General features: G+C 40.9%; 1 protein-coding gene across 6 annotated transcripts in view; it reads left to right on the top strand.

The window, feature by feature from the left end:
- The window catches only part of dmd (dystrophin), a 1,945,510-nt gene that overhangs the window by 1,488,087 nt on the left and 433,330 nt on the right, over positions 1–24,093 (top strand). For all 6 annotated transcript variants that reach the window (XM_078559857.1, XM_078559853.1, XM_078559852.1 and 3 more), the window contains exon 51: positions 21,200–21,317. In XM_078559857.1, the coding sequence (XP_078415983.1) occupies positions 21,200–21,317 (118 nt within the window). The remainder of the gene's footprint in view (positions 1–21,199; positions 21,318–24,093) is intronic.

The following is a 24,093-nucleotide window of genomic DNA, read 5'->3' as shown; positions in this document are numbered from 1 at the left end:
ATATTGATCTTCTTTGTTTAATCTGTGGGGGCACTGCTGATTATTGTGTTCTTTCTATAACAACTTCAGGCATTCTTGATCCTCCTTTGATATTTAATTACAAGTATCTTCTGAAGCATTACTAATTCGCTGATTCAGGCCATTTTTTTGGCCGTTTGTTGAAATCACATCTGGAATATCGAGTCCACTTTCAGTCCCTGCCACGTCAAAGAGATATTGGGTGGAATTTGATACTTCCCTGGAAGGGCATTTAATCAGTCAGGAGGTTGTGGGGTGGGGACCCCACTGCCTTTCCACCTCCTCGCCTCTGTCAAATTAATTGGAGGCAATGGCATAGTGGTATTGTCACTTGACTAGTAATCCAGAGACCCAGGATAATGCTCTGGAGACCTGGGTTTGAATCCCACCATGGAAGATGGTAGAATTTGAATTCAACAAAAATGTGGAATTAAAAGTTTAATGATGACCATGAAACCATTGACAATTGTTGTAAAAACCCATCTGGTTCACTAATGTCCTTTAGGGAAGGAAAACTGCTGTGCTTGTCTGGTCTGCTATATGTGACTCCAGACCCACAGCAATGTGGTTGACTCTTAAATGCCCTCTTAACAAGGGCATTTCAGGATGGGCAATAAATGCTGGCCTAGCCAGTGATGCCCATATCCAATGAATAATCAAAAAAGAAGTCCAGGGCAGGAAGGCTTATAATCAGCCTTCCTGTCCGGATACTAATTAAGGCTCTTGTGGGACATTAATGCCCACTTAAAGGCCTCACCCAGCCTCGTGGATCTTCAACCAGTGGTGGCTGGGGAACCCTGTTGGGTTTTCTTGTGGGCTTCTGTGGGGTTCCTCGCTCAAAGGCACTAAGTGCCTGATATGGGACCTGATGGGAAAGTGAGTGGCCCACTGAAAGTCACCCTCCTTCCCTTTCTTTTGACCCCCACCCCATTACCCCAATCCAACCCTCATTCACCTGTGGCCTGGGTCCTTTGTTGATGCTAGACCTAGGTGGGTGTATTACTGACAGCAGCCACTGATTGGCTGGCAGTGCTCAGGGGGCAGGATTTCTGCCTTCAGGGTCCTAAAATCCAGGGAAGGCCTGTGCTGGCCATACAATTCAAGTGCCGGACAGACACTTAATTCAGGTGGGCCTTTTCCAACAGAAGCATCACAGGGCTCCCTCCAGTTCGCTAGCCGCTGGGTGCAAACTCCATCACCAACTTTAAATTCCACTCATTGTGTTAATACAGAGAGTCTAGCAGAAGGCCACAATGCTAATTGTGTATCTTGGTACTTTTTTCTCTTGAGAAGACTAAGGGGGAGACTTGATAGAAGTATTAATCATGACAGAATTGCAGAATTGGGGCATAGATTAATGGGCAAACTTTTGTGAATGGGCAGTTTAGACAGTTTCTTTTGCAGAATGGCGATCAGGGTGTAAGAATGTACAAAAATAAGAAACAGGAGCAGAAGTAGCCCACACTGCCCCTCTAGCCTACTCTGTCATTCAACAAAATCAGGGCTGATGATCTGCCTCAACTCCTATTCCCACCCGCTCCCCTTAACCCTTGATTCCCTGAGTGACCACTGTCTTGAAAATATTCAGTGATGGCATATCCACAGCCTGGCATGCCAAGATAGTGATTGAGCAGGAGTTTCAATGGGAAATAGATAGTTACTAGATGTAGCAGTTTGAATCGAGCTGTGTTTGGGCTAAAGAAGGAAAAAGAAGACTTAGACTTATGCTGTGCCATCTGTGACCTCAGGACATCACATTGCAGCCAAAGTGTAGTCACTGTTGTAATGTAGGAAAGGCAGCAATAAGTTTGTGCACAGCAATCTCCCACAGACATCCATGTGATAAAGATCCAATAATACTTTTGTAATGTTGATTGAGGGATAAATATTGATCAGAACACTATGGATAACAGGGAGGTGTTACAGTGAAGGTTCACTAGATTGATCCTTGGGATGAGAGGGTTCTCCTATGATGAGAGGCTGAGTAAATTGGATTTATACTCATTCAGAAGAATGTGAAGTGATCTCATTGAAACATACAAGATTCTGAAGGGGATTGACAGGGTGGACATTGAGAGGCTGTTTCCCCTGGCTGAGGAATCTAGGACAGGGGAATAACAGCCTCTGAATAAGGGGCCAATCATTTAGGACTGAGATGAGGAGAAATTGCTTCACTCAAAGGGTTGTAAATCTGTGGAATACTCTACCCTAGAGAACTGTAGAAGCATAGAATATATATACGGCTAGGATGGACAGATTTTTGATCTCTCAGGGAATTAAGGCATATGGGGAGCAGGCGGGAAAGTGGAATTGAAGCCTTATTTTATGTTCTTATTTTAACAACTCATCTGAAATGTGGCACCTCCATCAGTGCAGCATTTTCTCAGTACTTCACTGGAGTGGCAGCTTACAATTTTGTGCTCAAGTCTCTGGAGTGGAACTTGATCTGACAGTCTGTGACTGAGAGGTAAGAATGCCTGAACCACTACTGACATACCAGAGCTACCGGAACCAATCCACTGTGCATTTGGGAAATCATTTGCATATGCAACGAGGAGCCAATGTTATTGATTACATGGGCAGTACAATGAAGACTATTCTATGCTAGGTGGAACCTATTCTTAAATCTTTACCTCACATAGACAAAGTGAGACAGAAAGTTCAAAACAAAGAATTAGCGAACAAGAGAGAAGTAGAGGAACTTACATGATGGCAGAGACCTAAGTCTATTTTTTTATTTATGTCCATGAGCCTTGTAAAAATAAGGCAAGTAAAAAAAAAAAACAGCCTCTTTGTTGCATGATTCTGGCTAGCCATATTATGTCCAGTTCTGAAGTATTACAAAAGAATCTACTGTAGTTAGATTTCTTTTTCTGGCTCACCAATCACATCATGTACAATTACTGGTATTAATTAATCATGTACATTTCAAAGTAATTGGCAAGTATGTACTTTAGGGAAAGTTTTTTTTAAATTATGTGAAGTGCAGAACAGAAGCAATTTGAATTGCGGTAGTGATAAACTGTTTGAATGTTGGACTACCTTATATATTCTATATTCTGCATTCAGGGCAACCAAGTATACATGTAGCCTCATAAAGCACCTGACTGCACCCCTTCTAATCACCCTCCTTCCTCTTCAAGCCCTTTGAGGCCACTACCTGTGATGCAGCAGCCTGAAATTTCACGTCTCTTTGTTGAGGGGCTGCCTGGGGACGCCCAGCAAGTGTCCACAGATATCTGGTCTCAATATCGGGTGTGCCTCAGGCACATTCATTCAGGTGCAGGGATCATTCCCTGCATCCAGTTTGAATTTCCAGGCCAATATGTTAACCTCAAATTAATGAATAAAAAACACAGGATCAGAACGATTTTTATCTCTAACAAGGTCACAGAAAATACAATGAGGTTATACTGTAAACATGGCCAGGATTTTTCAGTTGGCGGGCAGGCTCAGCGGGAGCGGGTGGGGCGGTCGCGGAGCCAATGGCCGCCTGCGATCAGCTCCGCAACGCCATTTTACGCAATTAAGGCCCGCCCAGTGTAAGACGTGAGCTATGGTGCTCAGCGCTACCTGTGTGGGCGGGGGGAGGAGAGAGAGTCGGGGCCAGCGCTCGTTCGTGCATGCACGCAAAAAAGCATTTCAATCTCCCTGAGGCAAATTGAAGGGCTTTTGAAATTATTAAATAAGCAAAGTAAAAATTTAATTAAACATGTCCCCTCATGTGACATGTTTTGATATTTTGAAAAAAATATTTATTTAATGAATAAAAGCTTTAGGAATCCTCACCCTGCTCGTGGATGAGGTTTCCTAAAAAAAAGTGAAGGCTGCCTGGCCTTTTTACCTGCCCGCCAACCTTAAGGTTGGACAGGTAGCACTAACAATTACATTAATTACTTCCTAAATGGCCTTAATAGGCTGTTTACATATCAGCGGGTGCGCAGCCAACTCCAGAGCGCGCTCGCCAAACAAAACATTGCGCGTCGGCATGTCGGGCCTGCCCCCGCACACCGACCAGAAGATCCTGCCCTATGATTTCCATGAGAGTCAACACTTTAGACCAATCAGCGGGCTGATCTTAAAAAGCTGAATGCAAAAAGACCAGGGCAGATTTCGATTAATTCTAGTTTCAGCCTTTGTTTTTAAAGCTTTTCAGACCAAAGCAGTTCCTTCATAAAGTAAGAATAATCTTTTGAATTAATGAGCTGTAACATGTATCTTACACTCATTGTACAGAACAGTTTTTAGTTGAAATCAAATCTGCTATATAATTAACCTGAATTTAAAACTATATGACTTAACGTGAGCGCTTCATTTAGCAAATGATTCCAGAAGTCACATGAATATTAGTTCAAAGGTCATGTAACATTCAATTTGCACTCCATGATCTATGATAAGTACACGTATGTCAGATGAATGATTAAGTTAATCTAACAATCACTGTAAGGATGCAATGCAGTTTTCCTATCCTACTTATTCCAGTTCTTGAGGAAATCTGAAAAAGAAAGTGTTATTGCTTTCAGTGAGACCTTTAGCTGAAATGTGCTTTCTCACCCACTGTAAGGAATGATTCTTGTTAGGATATGGCATTCATGTCACAAAACATATTTGAGATGTGACCTAACTTGCATTTTCTCAACTTCACAAATGTGTTGCAAAAAATTGGCAGTTTATCTTTGGATAATGCTGATACTGTATGTTTTGTTTTTTTTGTTTGTTTTTTTTTCAATAAAAGCTTCCCAAGTATTTACACAATATATGATCTCATTATGCCATAATATAGTAAACTTCACAAAACAAGAGGAGTGAAAGTCAGTGACACTGCACCATTTTACAGCTTATACCTAAGTGCCCAATGTGGCTGGTGGCATGCCTGTGCTCATCTCACACTGGATGTGTGCTACACATCCTATTGGTAAAGGTTCCAGTATAGAAGTTTAAGGTCCTTGCCTGAAACAATCTAATAGGGGCCCTGGTGCCTGCTTCAGGAGCCTTTCCTGAAATTGGGCTGCCTTGAATGGAAGTGGCAGTGGATTGGTTTCAGGTGTAAATAGGTTTAAATATGACCTAACCTGAAAGAGATCACTGGAGGATGCCACAAAAAAGGTATGTTTTGTTTAAAAAAAATATATATATACCATATAGAGATGGTTGCCCTCCCTTTTCCAATTGCTCCCCTTCCAACCCCTCCATTCCTACCTGAGGATCACTGCTGGCATTGCAGCAGGCAAAAGTAATGTCACACACAGGTGAGCTGCCTGGGGATGGGTAGCAGCTGTCTACAGTTCCCCAGTCTAATTTAGATGGGGTGTGAGGTCTGATTCCAATCAGGCCTGAGGCCTACCAGTTCCAATGCAGATGTTGTTCCCTGCACCCAGTTCACCAGCGCTATCTAATTTCTCCTCCAGTAGGTTTAACTGTAACAGATCAAAGGAACATACATTAACACCAATAGTCAGAGTTTTGGGGCCTGATTCACTTGTCAGCATTTACTGATTAATAATGAATGCTATGCATTGACCCTTACCAATAAGCGAATGATTCCAGCCACATAAGGTAACACCTGCATAGTACTAAGGGAGCGCTGCATTATTGGAATTCCCTCTGCCTTCCCAGGTCCCTCTGCCTATTTGCATCTCCCCAGTCCTCCCCTGCCCACCCGCCTGCATGAGTCTCCTCCCCCCTCTACCTCCCCACCCATCCCCTCCCCTCTCCCCGGCAATTGGGCCTTCTGCCTGCTCAGGTGAATGTAAAACATTAATTGGCAAAGAGCAAAAGTTTTATTGCTGTAGTAGACAACATTTTATCCCTCAATTCCAACACCAGCAGATTACTTGGTCATTCATGTAATTGTTGTTTGTGGGGTTTAGGACATCCTCTAGCGATATCTCAAAAAGGCTCATTGGGTTCAGGCAGTTGTAGTTTATACCCTACCCATCGTGCCTCTTTCAGATGGTAATTAAAAATCTATCTCTGGGTATTCAGGCTCAAGACCTCCAATACCAGACTTTCTAGCTCGTGTGACTATCATCAAACCACACACAAAAAGATTTGGGTTTTATTAAGGGAGGATCTTGTGATTGAGGCCATCAGTGCTCCACATGGATATTGTCTAAGTCCTACTTGCAAAATGGGTTTTCGTGACTTGGCTTGTCATAATTGAAACTTTAAAATTAAATGTGTTGTGAAATGCTGAAGCATTTAAAGGCTTTGCCTATTGAGTGGAGATGTCTCTAATCCCTAGAGAATCCTACAGCAATTATCTCCACCATCAGAAAATTATTCATGGCTCTAAACACTGATTCCTGTGTTATACAATATGATGGTATTCACAGACTGTGGTCTTTAGTTTACCGCTGTACCAGAAGTCAGACAAGGTAGTTGAAACAAGGAGTGCACAAGTGAGAAAACCAATTATCCAGCAGCTCTGAAAATATAAGAATTAATTTTCTGATTATTTTGAGTAAAGTCATAAGCGTGGTAAGGGCAAAATTTAAATCCTGATGATGTATCAATTAAAAGGGAGTGCTTCTTTCCTGCACAGCTGTAGGAGTCAATACAGAGTTTGATTTAAAGATGTCTTGGACTGTAGCATTACTACCTATGTTTCAGTATTGTTTATCCTACCAGCAAGTACATTATGTCAAATAATACTCTTTTATCAGATTTACTAACAGTAACGGATGCGAAGGCAGAATGTGCAATCAAACTGTTTAAATGGCTCTTGTGTGTATTATGTATCTGAATGTTACTGTCATGGCTGTAAAGCCTCTAGATGCCCAGTGTCATTTTTTCATTAAAAGATAGACAAGCTTTGCACATGGTTATAGTAGTGTGCATCTTTTTTAGCTGATCAAGATTCACAAGTTACTCTTATACAATAATACACAGAAGAGTGGGGTGAGAAAGGTACCTTTTTAAGGTGTCTTTTTAGTTTAAGTGGCGATGTTAAGATGCTGCAAAAAGCTCTGCACCTCAGACACTTAGTTGCATAAATGGACCTTTGTCATCATAGTGCAACCCTTACCTGTGAAATCCCATATGGAAATGGCTTTGGCCCCACTCTGGTTCTCATCATTAGCCACTTGGCAGACGCTGTCAGAAGTGATATTATTCTCCTTGCTGATTATAACAACCTCTGTAGTGCTTAACTTACATCTTAAAGATGAATGGAGATTGATCCTGGCAGAACTGCTTCAGATATTGTACTCTTGGCTCAAATTCATGGTAATTTTTCAATGTTATAATTGTTTGTCACTATAATCTGATGTTATGGTTGGTCTCTCTCTTCCTCTCTCTCTCTCTCTCCTCCCTCCAAATAGAACCAGTGTATTTCAGTACATATGAAGCAATGAATTTGTCTTGATTTATTGCATCTGTAGATGGGGTAGGGATTCCAACCCTTACCTTCTGCCTCACTCCACTCACTGTCTGCATGGACTGTTCCAACTCATCTGCTGGCTGAAGTTAGCCCTCACATACAGCCTTTCATTTTCTCTATTGTAATAACATCATCTAGACAGTACCCACCCCGTTACCCCCACTAGCTGTGTTTCTCCTTCAATATCTCCTCCCCCCAAGGCCAGCTGCTCCACGTTCCCAACTCCTTACCATCACTAGTCCAAATTCCACTTATTTAGCAATCCCTTCCTGTTCCACCACCACCCCACCCCTAGCCCCACCTTCCCTCTTGCCTCATCTGTCTTTTCTTTGCCCCCTGGTGTTCTGGGTTTGTGATATGAAGTGCTCAACCACTGGGATCATTTACTGTGGCGTTGGTTGTGCTGTGCAGTTGAGATCTTCCCTAGATCAATCCAGGCCAGGGTTAATCTCCAATCTGATTTATATCCAGTTATAATAACAAGACCAATATTTAACTCTCAACCAATATCACTAAAACAGATCATCTATCACAGAATTGTTGCAGCACAGAAGGAGGCCATTTGGCCCATCATGTCCGCACCAGCTCTCCCAACAAGCAACTCACCAAGTACCATTTCCCTGCTTTCTCCCCGTAACCCTGCACATTCTTCCTTCTCAGATAACTGTCTAATAATCTGGTCATTATCACATGGCTGTTTGCAGGATCTTGCACTGCGTCAATTGTCTGCCATGTTTCCCACATTGCAACAGTAACTATGCTTCAAAAATATTCAGCATGGCATTTTGGGACTTCCTGAAGTAATGCGAATATAAATGAAAGCCTTTCCTTTTCTAGAAGCAACAGAATCAAATTTCAGGTAACAAACCATTGAACCGTGCTTCTGTCAACCAGAATAAACCAATTGGTCTTGAAGTTGTGTATGTTGAAGGTATGAAGATACCTTCAGCTCTCACTTAAATATTGTTACATATTCATTTGGGTTACCAAAACAAAAACAGAATTACCTGGAAAAACTCAGCAGGTCTGGCAGCATCGGCGGAGAAGAAATCAGTTAACGTTTCGAGCCTTCATGGCCCTTTGGCAGAACTGAAGCATAGTTAGAAGAAGGGAGGGCTCCCTTCTTCTAACTATGCTTCAGTTCTGCCGAAGGGCCATGAAGGCTCGAAACGTTAACTGATTTCTTCTCCGCCGATGCTGCCAGACCTGCTGAGTTTTTCCAGGTAATTCTGTTTTTGTTTTGGATTTCCAGCGTCCGCAGTAGCTTTTAGCTTTTTGTTTTTATTCATTTGGGTTATTTGGTTTTGGCAAAAGATGCATTGCTGTCATGCTGCACCTGTCTTTCACTTACTTAGCTAATGGTTTTTAAGAGAAAGATGCACTAAAACTTTAGCCAGCATTTTGACATCTGGACGCATGGCAGTACAAATGTCTGCGTTTTTCAAGTCAGTGATGATTGATGAGTGCACTGTTGGGAATATAATGTAAAGGATTTTGCAAATGCATGCATTTGAATGTCTGTGGAAAGAAGTATATGGTTTCAATTGTGATGGAAGTGAATCGCATTATGATAAACGGTGTTTCCTTAAGTATGAACTGTTAATATCATGTATACTCAAGTAATGGTCGACCTTATGTAAAAGTCAATCCCCTGACTTATGGTCAAAAATCATTCATTTTTCATATACCTTGTATATAAGTCAACCCCAACTTTTAGCCAAAAAATCCAAAATCTCTGCACCTACCACACAGTTACCACTTAAAGTCAAACTTGCCTGGTGCAAACCTATTTACTAGAACCATAGAATAGCACTCCATTGAAGGCAGCTGTTCAGCTCCTCGTGTCTGCGCATGTCAACACATGCTGTCAAGGCAGCCACCTCACTGGTGCAGGCTCGGTTCCCACCAATCCCACCCTCTAATATGATGACCTGGTATCAAAAAGGAACGGCAGATACACAGCCAAGTTCAAACTTAAAGTCGTCGAGATTGCAGAGCAGACAAATAATTGTGCAGCAGCTAGAGAATTCAAGATAGTGGAGAAAATGTTAGAGATTGGAGGAAGCTGTCTACCCAGCTTAGGCAGATGCCTAAGAATAAATGTGCCAGCAGAGGAAAGTCTAGCATGTGGCCACAGTTGGAAGACGAAGATGTAAAATACATCAATGAAAATTGCCAGAATGAACTCTCAGGTCCTCACGGATCCATCCAAATCTTTGCCCTGAAAGAAACAAGAAAATTAGGCATTGCAGATTTTAAAACTACCCTTGGACAGTGTACCAGGCTTATGAAGAGAAACAATTTTGTACTGTGACAGAAGGCCAAGATTTCAGAGCGTCGCCCACATTTCAGCGCTTTATAATCAAACATTAACAAAAGAATGGATACAGATTGGCCTGTGTTGGGAACATGGATGAGACTCCCATGACTTTTGACATGCCAGCCAATCAAATGGTGAGAAAAAACAGTGTTAGTGAAGGCAAGCGACCATGAAAAGTGTAGATTCACAATTGTGCTGTCATACATGTCCGACAATACAAAGCTTAAGCCAATGGTGAAAATCAAGATAAAAACCCTCCAAAAACAGCAATTCCTAAAAGTTATCCATGTTGACGATAAAGGATGGATGAATGAAGATGGCTTGAAAATATGGCTGAGGAAAGTTTGGAGTTTCCAATCAGGAGAATAGCATAAAGGAAAAAGCCTTCTTATCTGGGACATGTTCAGATAAAACCTTTTCGATGATGTTGATGCTGAAGTTAGATTGCAAAAGCAGTGAAATTGTAGTGAATCCTGGTGGCCTAACCAGCCTTGATCAGCCATTGGATAGCTCTCTGAACAAGCCCTTCAAGGATAACATGAGATAAAAGAGAATGACTGGGTGATCAGATTAGAGAAGACATTCACCAAGGGAGGCAGCATACAAGCTCCGACCTTAGCAATCCTGTGCGAATGGGTTGTAGATGCCTGGGATGAAATCAGAATGGAGATTGTCATCAAATCATTCAAGAGATATGGGATATCCAATGCACTTGGTGGCACAGAAGATGATTGTTTGTGGAATGATATGGCCGATGGCGATGTGATTGCTCATGAAGATAATGTTGATGACCCTTAATGATGCCATTCAAGAAGCAGATTGGGACACATTATTTGGTTCTGAAGTCAAGGAGGGGGGTGACTTGAATGGATTTTAGTATATGTTCAGTGCATGCTCTGCTGCTAAGTAATATTCTTTTCTGTACTGTAAAAAAACTGAGTGAAATTGTATTAGTTTGTATGTATGGCTTGCATTTTTGATGAATTTGATCAATTTGATGAATTTAGTGTACAGAAATTAATGTCTGTCTCCATTGAGCTTATTATTTACTTATAAATAAAAAGGTAATATTTTTGGCTCTTTTTGCATTACTTATGGGAACGAGGTTGGTGGGAACTGTCTCCAACCTGACAACTCTGCGACATCGAGGCGATGGGAGAGGGTGGATTTCAACCTCTCCAAAATGTTACTCCTGTAAAAGTTGAACCCCTACTTTAAAAAAAAATCTTAGAAACTGTACTTTTATATGAGTATATATGGTAGTCATTCATCAAGACATGTTTTAGACAGTAGCCAAGATGTATTGTTCTACTCATAACTCAGAACTTTCTGTTGACATTGTACAAATAGGTTCATCCAGTGTAAGTGTTATCCTGACACAGCATTATCATGCTCCCTGTTGTATTTGGGACCTATTCACACAATCTTTAGGGGCTCAAAGTGAGCCCAATTTGTGACAGTGTAGGACACTACCATTAAAGAGTTTTGATCACAGTGGTGTGCATTGAGTAGTGAAATTATGCAAATGTTTACATTTCTCTTTTGGCATGGCGATTAGCCTGGATTTTCACAGTCAGCAAAGAAGCAATGGCATTCACCATTGACCCTGAAGAAAGATGCCCACAAAGATCTAGTTATCTCTGTGGCGTAGATTTTATTTTGCCTGACGTTAGTTTGAATCTAGCACCAAGTCAAGAGGTTCTCCAGGCACTTGGCAACAGTGATCTTATCGAGCAGCTGAGCAATAAATCACATTGCAATATTCTCACAGACAGCAAACGAGGAAATAAAATGCAGATTATCCTTCACTTTTAATTACATTTTACAGAATGAAATATATGATTGGGATATACATGGGATTAAAGTAGAAATTGAAATATTGTAAACAATAAAAAACATACAAATGTGATTTTTTTTTCATAATGGAGAAATTTGACATTCGACAAATGTAAAACTAGTTTTTCAGGGTCAGTGAGGCTGTTCAGCCATAATTATGAACATAATATGCCATTAAAAACCCAGTTACACCTCTGTAACCTTTTCAAGGATTTTAAGGAAGACTAATAGCGTAAAAGGGAAAGTTCTCATCAGTTCAGTGATTTCTACTTATTACTGTCTGGAAGGACTTAAACAGCGCATCCGATGGGGAAGTGTAGCACCACTGCCAGAAACGTCTAGATTTCTCCAAAAATATTGTGATTTCTCCAACTCACCCTCCATGCTCCCTGCTTGGAATTTTTGTTTTGTCTTATATCTCAAAGACTCATAAACATCTACAGCACAGAAGGAGGCCATTCATCCCATCGTGTCCGCGCCAGCCAACAAAGATCTGACTACATTAATCCCACTTTGCAGCGCTTGGCCCATAGCCCTGGAGGCTATGGCAACACAAGTGAATATCTAAAAACTTCTTAAATGTTACGAGAGTTTCTGACTCAACCATCCTTTCAGGCAGTGAGTTCCAGACTCCCACCACCCTCTGAGTGAAAAAATGGCTCCTCAATTTCCCTCTTAGCCTTCTACCTCTTACCTTAAATCTATGCCCCCTGGTTATTGACCCCTCTACTAATGGAAAAAGTGCCTTCCTATCCACCCTACCTATGCCCCTCATAATCTCTACCAGGTCCCCTCTCAACCTTTGTTGCTCCAAGGAAAACAGCCCCAGCCTATTCAATCTTTCTTCATAGCTTAGACCCTCCAGCCCAGGCAGCATCCTGGTAAATCTCCTCTACACCCACTCCAGTGCAATTACATCCTTCCTATAATGTGGTGACCAGAACTGCATACAATACTCCAGTTGTGGCCTAACCAACATCTTATACAGTTCCAGCATAACCTCCCTGCTCTTGTATTCTAATAAAGCTAATAAAGGCAAGTATCCCATATGCTTTCTTAACCAGCTTATCTACCTGCCCTGCTACCTTCAGGGATCTATGGATATGCATACCAGGGTCCCTCGGATCGTCAATACTTTCCAGGGCCCCACCAATCATAGTGTGATCCCTTGCCTTATTAGCCCTCCCCAAGTGCATTACCTCACACTTTTCCGGGTTGAATTCCATTTGCCACTGCTCTGCCCACCTGACCAGTCCATTGCTATCCTTCTGCAGTTTACGGCTATCCTCCTCACTGTTTACCACCCTACCAATTTTCATGTCATCCGCGAACTTCTTGATCATACCCCGTACATTTAAGCACAAATCATTTATGTACACCAAAAAAACTTGGTCAAAGCAATAGGTTTTAAGAAGCATCAAAAAGTGAGAGGCAGAGAGGTTTAGCGAGTCACGACTATTCCACCTCTAACCTCCTTTTCCTCTCCAAATCCTTGGATGTGTTGTTGCCTCTCAAATCTGTGCCCATATGTCCTGAACTCCATGTTCAAATACTAAAATAGCTATCAAAGTCATAAACGACATCCTATATGATGGTGACAAAGGTAAACTTTCCTTCTCAACCTATCTACAGCCTTTGATACAATTGACTGTGTGCACCATATTCCTCCAAAGACTCCTCACTTTTGTCCAGCTCGGTGGGACTGCTCTCACCTAGTTCCATTATTATCTATTTAGTCGTAGCCACAGTATCATTTGCAATGGCTTCTCTACCCGCTCCCGGATTGTTGCCTCTGGTGTCCCCCAAAGGATTTATCTTTGGCTCACTCCTGGTTCTCATTTACATACTGCCCCTCAACAACATCATCCAAAATATAACATTAGTTTTCACATGTATGCTGATGGCACCCAGCATTACTTTGCTACCACCTCTCTAGATTCCTCCACTGTTGTTAAATTATCAGGCTGCTTATTTGACATCCAGTACTGGATGAACATAATTTTTCTCCAATTGACTGAAGCCATTGCCTTTGGCCCCTGCTGCAAACTCTGGTCCCTAGTTGCCAACTGCATCCCTCTAGCTATCTGAGACTGAACCAGACTATTTGAAACCTTGGCTCGTATTTGCTCCCCCAAGATGAGCTACCGACCATTTATTTGCACCATCATTGAGCCCATCTATTTCCATCTCCGTAACATCACCAGACTTGTTCCCTGCCTCAGCTCATCTGTTGCTGAAGCCCGCATTCATGCTTTTGTTACCTTTAGACTTTGTTACCCTTATTCAAATGCACTCCTGGCAGTCTCCCACATTCTACTCTCCATAAATTTGAGATAATCCAAAACTCTGCTCTCCATGTCCTTATTTGCACCAGGTCCCGTTTACCCATCACCCCTTTGCTCACTGGCCTACATTAGCTCTCAGTCAAGCAATGCCTTGATTTTGAAATTATCATCCTTTCCAAATTCCTCCATGATCTCACCTCATCCTATGAATGTAACCTCCCCCAGCCTCACAACCCTCCACTGTACCTGCACTCATCTAAATCTGGCCTCTTGAGGATTCTGATTTTAATCACTTCATTGTAGGTGACCATGCATTCAGTTGCCTATGCACGAAGCTCTGGAATACCTTCCGTACACCTATCCACCTCTCTTTCTTCCTTTAAAATAATTCTCAAAAGCTACCTTTTTAAGCGAACTTTTGGCCATCTGCCTTAAAATCTCCTTATGTTGCACAGTATCTAATTTTGCTTTGTGGCACTTTTGTAAAGTGTCTTGGGATTGTTTTAAAAGTTAAAGGTGCTATATAAATGCAGTTAGTGTTGTTGTTGAGAAAATTCCAGAGCTGAGGGCCTAGGCAACTGAATGTACAATCGCCAGTGGTGGATCATTTAAAATTGGGGATGCATATCAAAATTTGAGGAACACAGCGGTCTCGAAGGATTGTGGAGCTGGAACAGTTTATAGAGATGGGGAGGGGCAAAGTCATAGAGGGATTTGAAAACAAGGATGAGAATTTTACAATTGAAACATCTCAGAATGGGGAAGCAACATGTTAGCGAAGATAGGAGTAATAGGTAAATGAGAGGTGATGCAAGGTAGGATGTTGGCATTTTTGGATTTCCTCAAGTTCATGTAAGATGGAATTAGAAACATGGCAAGGAAAGTATTGGAATAGAGGTAACCAATATACATTTCAACAGCGGATGAGCTGAGCTGGGGTAGAGTCAGGTGATGTTATGAGCTGTAAGTAGACTGTTTTAGTGCTGGCATGGATGTGTAGTTGGAAGCTCAGGGTCAAATATGACATCAAGGTTGCTAAACCTCTTCAACCTCATAGAGGGATTTGCCAATGGAAGGGATGGTCCATCCCAGATGGAATCAGAACAGAGGGAACGGAATTTGTGGTGGAGACTGAACAGAATGGCTTTGGTCTTGCAGAGACGGCAGAGGAGTCAAGAGAGCTGGTGGTGAGGTAGAGCTGAAGACACAGACAACAGTATACATCTAAAAATTGACTGTTTTCAGATGATGGTGCCAAGAGGCAGCATGGAGAAGAGAAATAGGAAGGGGGCAAGTACCAATCCAACATCTTTTATTTCTGCAGTGGAGCCTTGTCCTCCAGAAGCATGTATTCTTGTAGGCAGTCAATGTCACATTGAGTCTCCTCGGGCCTCATGAACACCTAGCAAACTATTTTTATCCTTTTGATAATTGCTACCAAAGAGTAGAGTTGAATAAAAGAAATGCAAAGCTGGAAAAAATTTCTAAAGGACCTAACATTGTTCCTTATGTTTAACATTGATCTGAGTATTCTATTATGACATAAACAAGAAGCTATTATAAATTCCATCTTTCAAACATTTCCATAGCATATCTTGTTTATCTGAATTTGAAGCTAGTCCAATGTATTGTGTTCTGAAAATGTAGCTATTAGCTACTTTCTGAAAGAACTTCCTTTTGCCTTTAAAGTGAACTGTCAATATGCTGTACAACACTGGCAGCTGATAGTATTGGGAAGGAAGGAGGTGGGAGGGGAATGACCAGCTGACCTCCGAGAGAGTGGTTAGAAAATATCAAGAACTTCTCTAGTTTTGTGGCGATTGTAAATATTTGTAAATTTGCTGCTGCCAGAGAAGACAAGGTTACTATTCATTATTATTACTTATAATGTCTGACCGTTAGGGAAATATCTTGGGAAGAAAGTAGTTAAGTTTCAAACTTAATACCTGTGACATGAAAGGCTTCTTTTGGCATTTATGCCCGACCAGTGCTGCTCATCTTTAGTTCACTTATCCCTAAAGTTTATTTCCATTATCATGTATTGACACAGAATTCCTTGGGGGCAGAGACATAGAGTAAAAAATTCAATGACTTTGCTGAAAAACCCTAAGGAGGAATCTTAAGATACGTTGTGATATTCAAGTCAGGATAAAATCATGTGGAGGAATAGCAGCCTATTTTGTTCAGCTACATTAATTTTGCTTCTGTGTAACATTCATTCTTGTAAATAAATTTGTTTTGAGGCTTCAACCAAAACTATATAGGAATAAAGCAACAGGAGTAGGCCATCCACTCCCTTGAGCCTGTTAGGCCATCCAGTTAGATCACGGCTGATCTGCACCACAGCTCATTTGTTGCCTTTGCTCCATATCCCTTGATAACCGTTCTTAACAAAAAATTATAGATTTTCTTCTTGTAAATTTTAATGAGAGGTCCTGTGGCGCAGTGGGTAGCGTCACTGCCTCTGAGCCAGGAGCTCAGGATTCAAGTCCCACTCCAGGACTTGATGGCCAAGGAAGGTGTATTCTTAGCATGGCCAAACAGGTTGAGTATCAATCTGCAAATCTTCCCAACCAATGACAGGCAGTAAGAGCAGAAAAGATTCCTGATCAGCCATGTGATGGGAAAAAAAAATTGGACGCTCCAACATCACTATCCATATCTCCAGGCTACAACATGCGTGTAAAAATGCATGTTGCCACATCAACTGTTTGGGGGGGCTGGTTGGCTCAGTTGGCTCAGTTGGCTGGATCAGATTGTACCAACAACATGGGGTTCAATTCCTGTTCTAGCTGGGGTAGATTTGGGACCTGCCTCTTTGTCCTACCCATGGTGGAGGTTGTGGTGCTGTGCGTCGTACCTGCCTTCAGCAGAGAAATGAAGAAGAAGGTTTTAATGGACCCAATATTCACAATCTTTTGGGTAGAGAGTTCCAGATTTCCACCATCGCTTTGTATGAATAAGTGTTGATAGGAGCATTCTGTAGACATAAGTTTTCTGGGTGAAATATCTCAGTAAAAGCTAATTGTTAATCCTGAGGCAGGCCAAACCTATTCATACCACACACAAGATCTCAAGTTTCAGTTTGTGGGAGGCATGGGCCTGCTTAAGGAAACTATCCTGTTGCTGTGAATGAAAGTAAAAGAAATGTAAGAGGTCCTAATCTGTAATACAAACCTTTCTAAAAATAGACCAGCAAGCATTTAAAGGAACATTTTTTCATTTGCTTGGACCCCCTGACCAAAGTCATTTGTGAAAAACTGATTAAGAATATTTTACTCATAGGCTGATGTTGATGAGTTGAACAAAGAAGATTTCAATGTATCACCACATCTATACTATACAGATGTGTATAATATGGATGAGGAGAAGGAAAAGTATGTTTGCAGTTCAAATAAGCTAAGTTTATTAGAGATTACACTCTAGACACAGTTTCTTTATATTTTCCATCATAATTAATGTGCACTTCCTCAGAAGTATTAAATATTGAAGCTTCTATAACAAGGTAAGACTATAGTTAAATAATATCCAGGAAACACCATCCTGCAAAAACTGTTACAAAATAAATTGTATCAAGCAGATGAAATCTCCCTGACTAGCTTGGGCCATTTCAGTTAAGTTCCTGCAACGTTTAATAATCATATGAATAATGTTAGCTTATATTATCTTTTTAATATGGTTTGACATGCTCATACATGCCAAAATACAAAATAGCTCAGAATAGCTTCAAGTAGCTTCAAAATAGCTGACAATTCAAAAACATTGCACAACTGAAAAACAGCCTTGAACAAATGGTTATAACTAAAGTAACTGCTTCAAAGCAAATGAATAAATAAGATTGTTTTTTATTGAGTTGTATTTCAACATTTTTCTTAGTGTTTTGGGACAACATTCCACAATTGAACACATTTTTTTAAAGAAAACTGAAACCCAATGGTTTTGTGTATGACATCAACGCAAACTGAGCTGCAGCCGTACCTAATACTCAATCAAATGTGGCATGGTGGTGGGGGCTAGTAAATCACAAATGTGCTGTCTTTTGACAGGGAAAATGAGCCCTGCCAAGACAGAAAAGAAATTCTTCGTGAGTTATGAGATCACCTCTCTCCAGTTTTGGTTTTTGACATTGTCTTTTTGAACTGTGATTGAATATTTGGAGCCAAAAAAAAATCTAAAATGGTCTTGCGCATTCTTTAAATATTAAGATAAAAGTAATTGTAATGTGTGTTGGTGAATGAGGAAGTGCCTAAAGCTAAGCATCTGGTGAACAGACTGGTACTAAAGTGCTGATAGATATGATGCTCCAGTCCAAGAAGCTGTCGTTACAAATCTTATGTGGTAAAACATCTTCTCCAGCGGCCGATTTCATTTAAAGCTAAAGAGGGAACATGACCCTACAAATACAAAGTGCACTTAATTGATAATTGATTATGATTTTGAGAAATGTCATATGATTTCATTTTTGTCTGTGCAGAAACCAGATTGTTGTCTCCTGGTTTTCTTAATTTGTGATGCATTGTACAATAATTAAACTCTTCCTCAGATACACTGAAACAGTAGCAGTGAGGCTTTGTATTGCCACTTAAGCAGTGAAACTGCAAACTCAAAACACTAATCATCCATGAAAAACACAAATGTTTGACATCTATGTGCCTGTCACAGTCAATGATCACTTCCTGTGTCTGAAGTGTGAACAATGCACCCTGGATGCAAGATATAAATGATATCTATCTATCTATCTATACATCAAATTGAAAGTTTTGTTTAACATGTACTTTCATTAATACACTTCTGTTGGACTAATTAAATTATTATGCTTCCCTAGCTGAAGAACTTACAGATGATTCCCCTTGACAGTAAGGAACATAGCAGTCAGCACTCAGGAGAAGTGCTGGGTGTCTCAAGGGGTTGATTTGTTAGCTGAGTATTTATTTTACACATATCGCTTGCCCCTCCTCTGCTGTAGAATTCTTTGAATTACTCAGCTCCATCCCTGATGAAATTGGACTCTGAGCCTGCTACCTATTTAGTGCAGTGGGGGTGGCAGCAGCATGGGTAGCCTGCACTTGCCAGGGGTGAGGTATGCTGAAAGGATTTCCCTATTATTTTAAGCCCCTCTACCTACTCTGATGGATGCAAAAAAATTCCAAGTTATTCTAGGAAGAGCAGAATTGTAACCAATATATCTCCCGTGATCAAAACTGCTAAAAGTGATCACAGTATTACAGTGCAGAAGCAGGCCATTCAGCCCATCATGTTTGCACCAGCTCCCTAAATGAGCAATTCACCCAGTGCCATTCTCCTGCCTTTTCCCTGTAACTGTGCACATTCTTCCTTTTCAGATAACTATCCAATTCCCTTTTGAATGCTTCAATTGAACCTGCCTCCACTACTCTCAGGAAGTGCATTCCAGAACTTAACCACTCGCTTTATGAAAATATTGTTTCTCATTTGCTTTTGCTTCTTTTGCCCATTATTTTAAATCCATGCCCTCTCATTCTCAATCCTTTAATGAGCGGGATCAGTTTCTCCCCACTTACTCTGTCCAGGTGCCCCTTATGATTTTGAATATCTCGATCATATCTCCTCTCATCTTTCTTTTTGCCAAGAAAAACAGCCCAACTTCTCCAATCTGTCCTCACAACTGAAGTTCTTCATCCCTGGAACCATTCTTGTAAATCTTTTCTGCGCTCTCTCCAATGTCTTCACATCCTTCCTTACAGTGTAGCATCCAGAATTGGACACAACACTCCAGCTGAGGCTGAACTAGTGTCTTATACAAGTTCAACATCCTTGCTCGTGTACTCTATGTCCTATTAATAAAGCCTGGATACTGTATGCTTTATTAACCACTCTCTCAACCTGTCCTGCCACCTTTAATGACTTATGCACACATACACCTAGGTCCCTCTGCTCCGGCACACCCTTTAGAGTTGTACCTCTTATTTTATATTGTCTCTCCATGTTCTTCCTACCAAACTGCATTACTTCAAATTTTTCCACATTGAACTTCATCTGCCACCTGTCTGCCAATTCCACCAACTTGTCTATGTCCTTTTGAAGTTCTGCACGATCCTCCTCACAGTCCACAGTGCTTCCAAGTTTTGTCTCATCCGCAAACTTTGAATTTTGCTTATCAAATGTCTCCTCCTTATCAATTTTAAACCTTTCTAGTGTTTGAATTACCTCCTCTTTCACCCATGGCCTGGGTAGCATCATCTTCCTTGGTAAAGGCAGATGCAAAGCATTCATTTAATACCTCAGCTATGCCCTCTGCCACCACGTATAAATCCCCTTTTTGGAGCCTAATCATCCCTACTTTCCCTTTTACCACCTTTTTACTGTTTATATGCCTACAGAAGATTTTTGGATTCCCTTTTTCTGTTGGCTGCCTGTCTCTTTTCATACTCCCTCTTTGCTTCTCTTATTTGCTTTTTACCTCCCTTCTGAACCTTCTATATTCAGCTGGGCTCTCGGTTGTATTTTGTACCTGACACCTGTCATAAGTACACTTATTCTTCTTTATCTTAATTTCTATCTCTTTTGTCATTCAGGGAGTTCTGAATTTGTTTGCCCTACTTTTCCCTTTCAAGGGAATATACCTTGACTGTGTCCAAACCAACTCTTCTTTGAAGGTAGCCCATTGTTCAGCTACTGATTTTCCTGCCAATCTTTGACTCCAAATTGTTTGGCCAGATCCATTCTTAACCCATTGAAGTTGGCTTTCCCCCAATTAATTACCCTTACTCTAGATCACTGTCCTCTAAATATTCTCCTACTGACACTTGATCCACTTGGCCCACCTCATTCCCAAGAACCAGATCTAGTCTCATTCAGATGTTTATCTGATTGTTGTTTGTAGACCTATCTGTGAAAATTGTCTATGTCAGCAGTCTACACAACAGTAATTCAAAAGTAATGAATTCCTTTAATACACTTTAGGACATGGAAGATGTATATATATATATAATATAAATATATAAAATGCAAGGTTTTCTTTCCTTTATTCCACATATTTACAATATGGATTTGGCTTAATAATGTATTTAAATTGTCAGTTACCATTGAACTGGGGTTCAACATGGACTCTTCTAAAATTAAAATTTATACTGTTAGGAAAATACACCAAGAGTAGCAGAAGTGAATGCACACACAAACAGACTTAATGCTATTTTCGAAAATTCAGTCACTTTGCAGCTCCTGGTGGATTTGTGAACTTTTCACATTTATGCTCGTTAATTTTATTAATATTATCAGTGACAATCAATCTGAAAACCAATGATTTTTTTCTATTTCTGGATTTTAAAATTCCATCACATGAGAATCTTTCCTTTACATTGATTGCCCTCCCTTCTCTAGGCCACTCTGCAAGATTTGGACCAAAAGCGCCCTCAGCTGGATGAGCTCATTACTGCAGCACAGAACCTGAAGAACAAGACAACCAATCAGGAGGCCCGAGCAATTATTACAGACCGCAGTAAGTAACTTGAATAAGTAAATAGATGGACACATTACGTAACTCTTCACATTTGTATACCTCACTGGAGTGGGTCAGTTTAAATCATTATTGGTAACTGGACAATTACCATTGAATGACTTGGAGATTGAGGAAACAATGGCTCAAATGAGCACATCTTGTGTAAATAAAAAATATGTAGAACAGAACTGTGATTCACCATCGACACAGTCACAGAACTGTCAAGTTCCAGAAAGAAAGTGACTCAGTTGCTGCAAATCTCTTCTCAGCTCCCCAAACAGCTTAGCCACATTAAGACAGTGAGTTGCTGAGACGTTCAAGGAGAAGTTCATACTTTCAATCTTCACCCTTCGCTGAGTTGGTGTATCTCAGCTGGAGCAGCAGGAGGGACAGTGCTAGTGACCCAGTGGGCTGGAAAAGCCAAGTCCCTGCACCTGATTGCTTGCCTTGTGTGCTGGTGAACGTCAGATGAGCATCAGGTCAGTTTAAACAGTGATGTGCTTAGAAAAAATAGCATGGTGACACTTATTCTGCAGCCCAGATGGGGAAAGCAGTTTTAATGCCAGATTTTAAATTTCATATAGATTGGGACAAGCAGACTAGTATATTTCAGAAATGTAGTGGATTTCCTGAGTGTGTCGACATAGTTTTCTCCAACAATATGTTCTAAAAACAAGAGGACATCCCATATCAGAGTTAGTACTGAACAATGAGCCAGAACAAAAACAGAATTACCTGGAAAAACTCAGCAGGTCTGGCAGCATCTGCGGAGAAGAAAAGAGTTGACGTTTCGAGTCCTCATGACCCTTCAACAGAACTGAGTAATATTAGGAGAGGGGTGAAATATAAGCTGGTTTAAGGTGGGGGGGGGGGGCGGGTGGGGGGAGAGAAGTTGGGGGGGAGGGGTGTTGTAGGGACAAGCAAGCAGTGATAGGAGCAGATAATCAAAATATGTCACAGACAAAAGGAACAAAGAGGTGTTGAAGGTGGTGATATTACCTAAGAAAATGTGCTAATTAAGAATGGATGGCAGGACACTCAAGGTACAGCTCGAGTGGGGCTGGGGCGGAAAGACTGACAGGGCATTACAGGTATAGATTTAAAAATAATGGAAATAGGTGGGAAAAGAAAAATCTATATAAATTATTGGAAAAAACAAAAGGGAGGGGGAAGAAATGGAAAGGGGGTGGGGATGGACGAGGGAGTTCAAGATCTAAAGTTGTTGAATTCAATATTCAGTCCGGAAGGCTGTAAAGTGCTTAGTCAGAAGATGAGGTGCTGTTCCTCCAGTTTGCGTTGGGTTTCACTGGAACAATGCAGCCAGACTTAACATCCTAATGCCACATGAATATTTCTCAAAGAGCGATAATAATATGATCGAGTTCAATGTGTTGTTGAAAGGGAGAAATGCAAAACAGCTACCAAGATTCTAGATTTAAATAAGACTGACTTCAATGTGATAAGACAGAAACTCTCCACTATAAACTGAACAAGTCTGTTAATGGGTAAAATGATCGAAGATCAGTGGGAGATGTTCAAGAGAAAACTTAATATGTTATAGAACCAGTTGAGAACTCTAATGGGCAAGAGCACTACTTGTCAAAACATAAAAAGCCATAGACGGTAAAGAGTTTTGGGACAAATTAAAACTAAAAGCAAATGCATACAAAAATAGCACAGACCCTGGCAAATGAGAAAGATGCAATCAGCAGAGGGCGACAAAACAGATAGTAAGAGCTACAGAAAGGGAGTATGAAAAGAAACTTGAAAGGAATATAAAAATCAACAAGAATTTTCCTTTTATTCATTGGAAAAAGAATGTGGTCAAGAGCAATGTGGGACCATGGAAAACGGGTAACGGTGATATTAATAAAATGAGGAAATGGCAAACATGTTGAATAATTACTTTGCATCAGCATTTACATGAGAGGAAGGTGTCAGCAAGTCAGACATCCCTAGAAAACTAATATTGCTGAAATGTTTGACAAAGTATCACATAAAAGACTCATTAACAAAATTGAGGTTCATGGAATAGGAGGGCCAGTGTCAGCTTGGACAAAATAATAGTTTAAGGGCAGAAAACACCAGTGTCAGACTGTGGGATGGTAAACAATGGTGTTCCCCAAGGTGCAGTGCTAGGACCACTGCTTTTACTGATGTATGTAAATGACTTGGAATACAGAGTAAAATTTCAAAATTTATCAGTGATACCACACCAGGAGGTGCGGCAGACAGTGAGGATAGTACTCATTGAGTGCAACAGGACATAGGCTAGCAAAATGGACAGTCAACTGACAGGTGGAATTTAATACAGAGAAGTGTGAGGTGATACATTTTTGCAGAAGGGTTATGGAGAGGAAATATAGACGTAAAGGCGCAATTCTAAAGAGTGTGCAGGGACAGAGGGGCTGGAGGTCCATTTGTACAGATCCTTGAGGGTGGAAGGACATATTGAAGGAGATGTTAGCCAAGCATATGAGATCTTGGGTGTCATAATTAGAGGCATCGAGTTAAAGTTTGGTTAAGCCCCAACTAAGTTTTGTATCCAGTTCTAGCCATCACACTTGAAAAAGGATGTTAGAGTCCTTGAGATGGTGCAGAGGAGGTTTACCAGAATGGTTCCAGGGATGAAGGATTTTAGCTATAAGGTTAGGTTGGAGAAGGGGTTGCTCTCCTTGGAGTAAATGAGATTGAGGAGAAATTTGATAGAGGTATAAAAAATTATGACAGGTTTAGACATGGTAGACAAAGAAAAGCTGTTCCTCTTAGCTGATGG

The sequence above is a fragment of the Cetorhinus maximus genome, chromosome 16, assembly GCF_964194155.1.
Source record: "Cetorhinus maximus chromosome 16, sCetMax3.hap1.1, whole genome shotgun sequence".
NCBI classification, from domain to species: Eukaryota; Metazoa; Chordata; class Chondrichthyes; order Lamniformes; family Cetorhinidae; genus Cetorhinus; species Cetorhinus maximus.
This window is presented reverse-complemented; position numbering and strand designations above follow the sequence as displayed.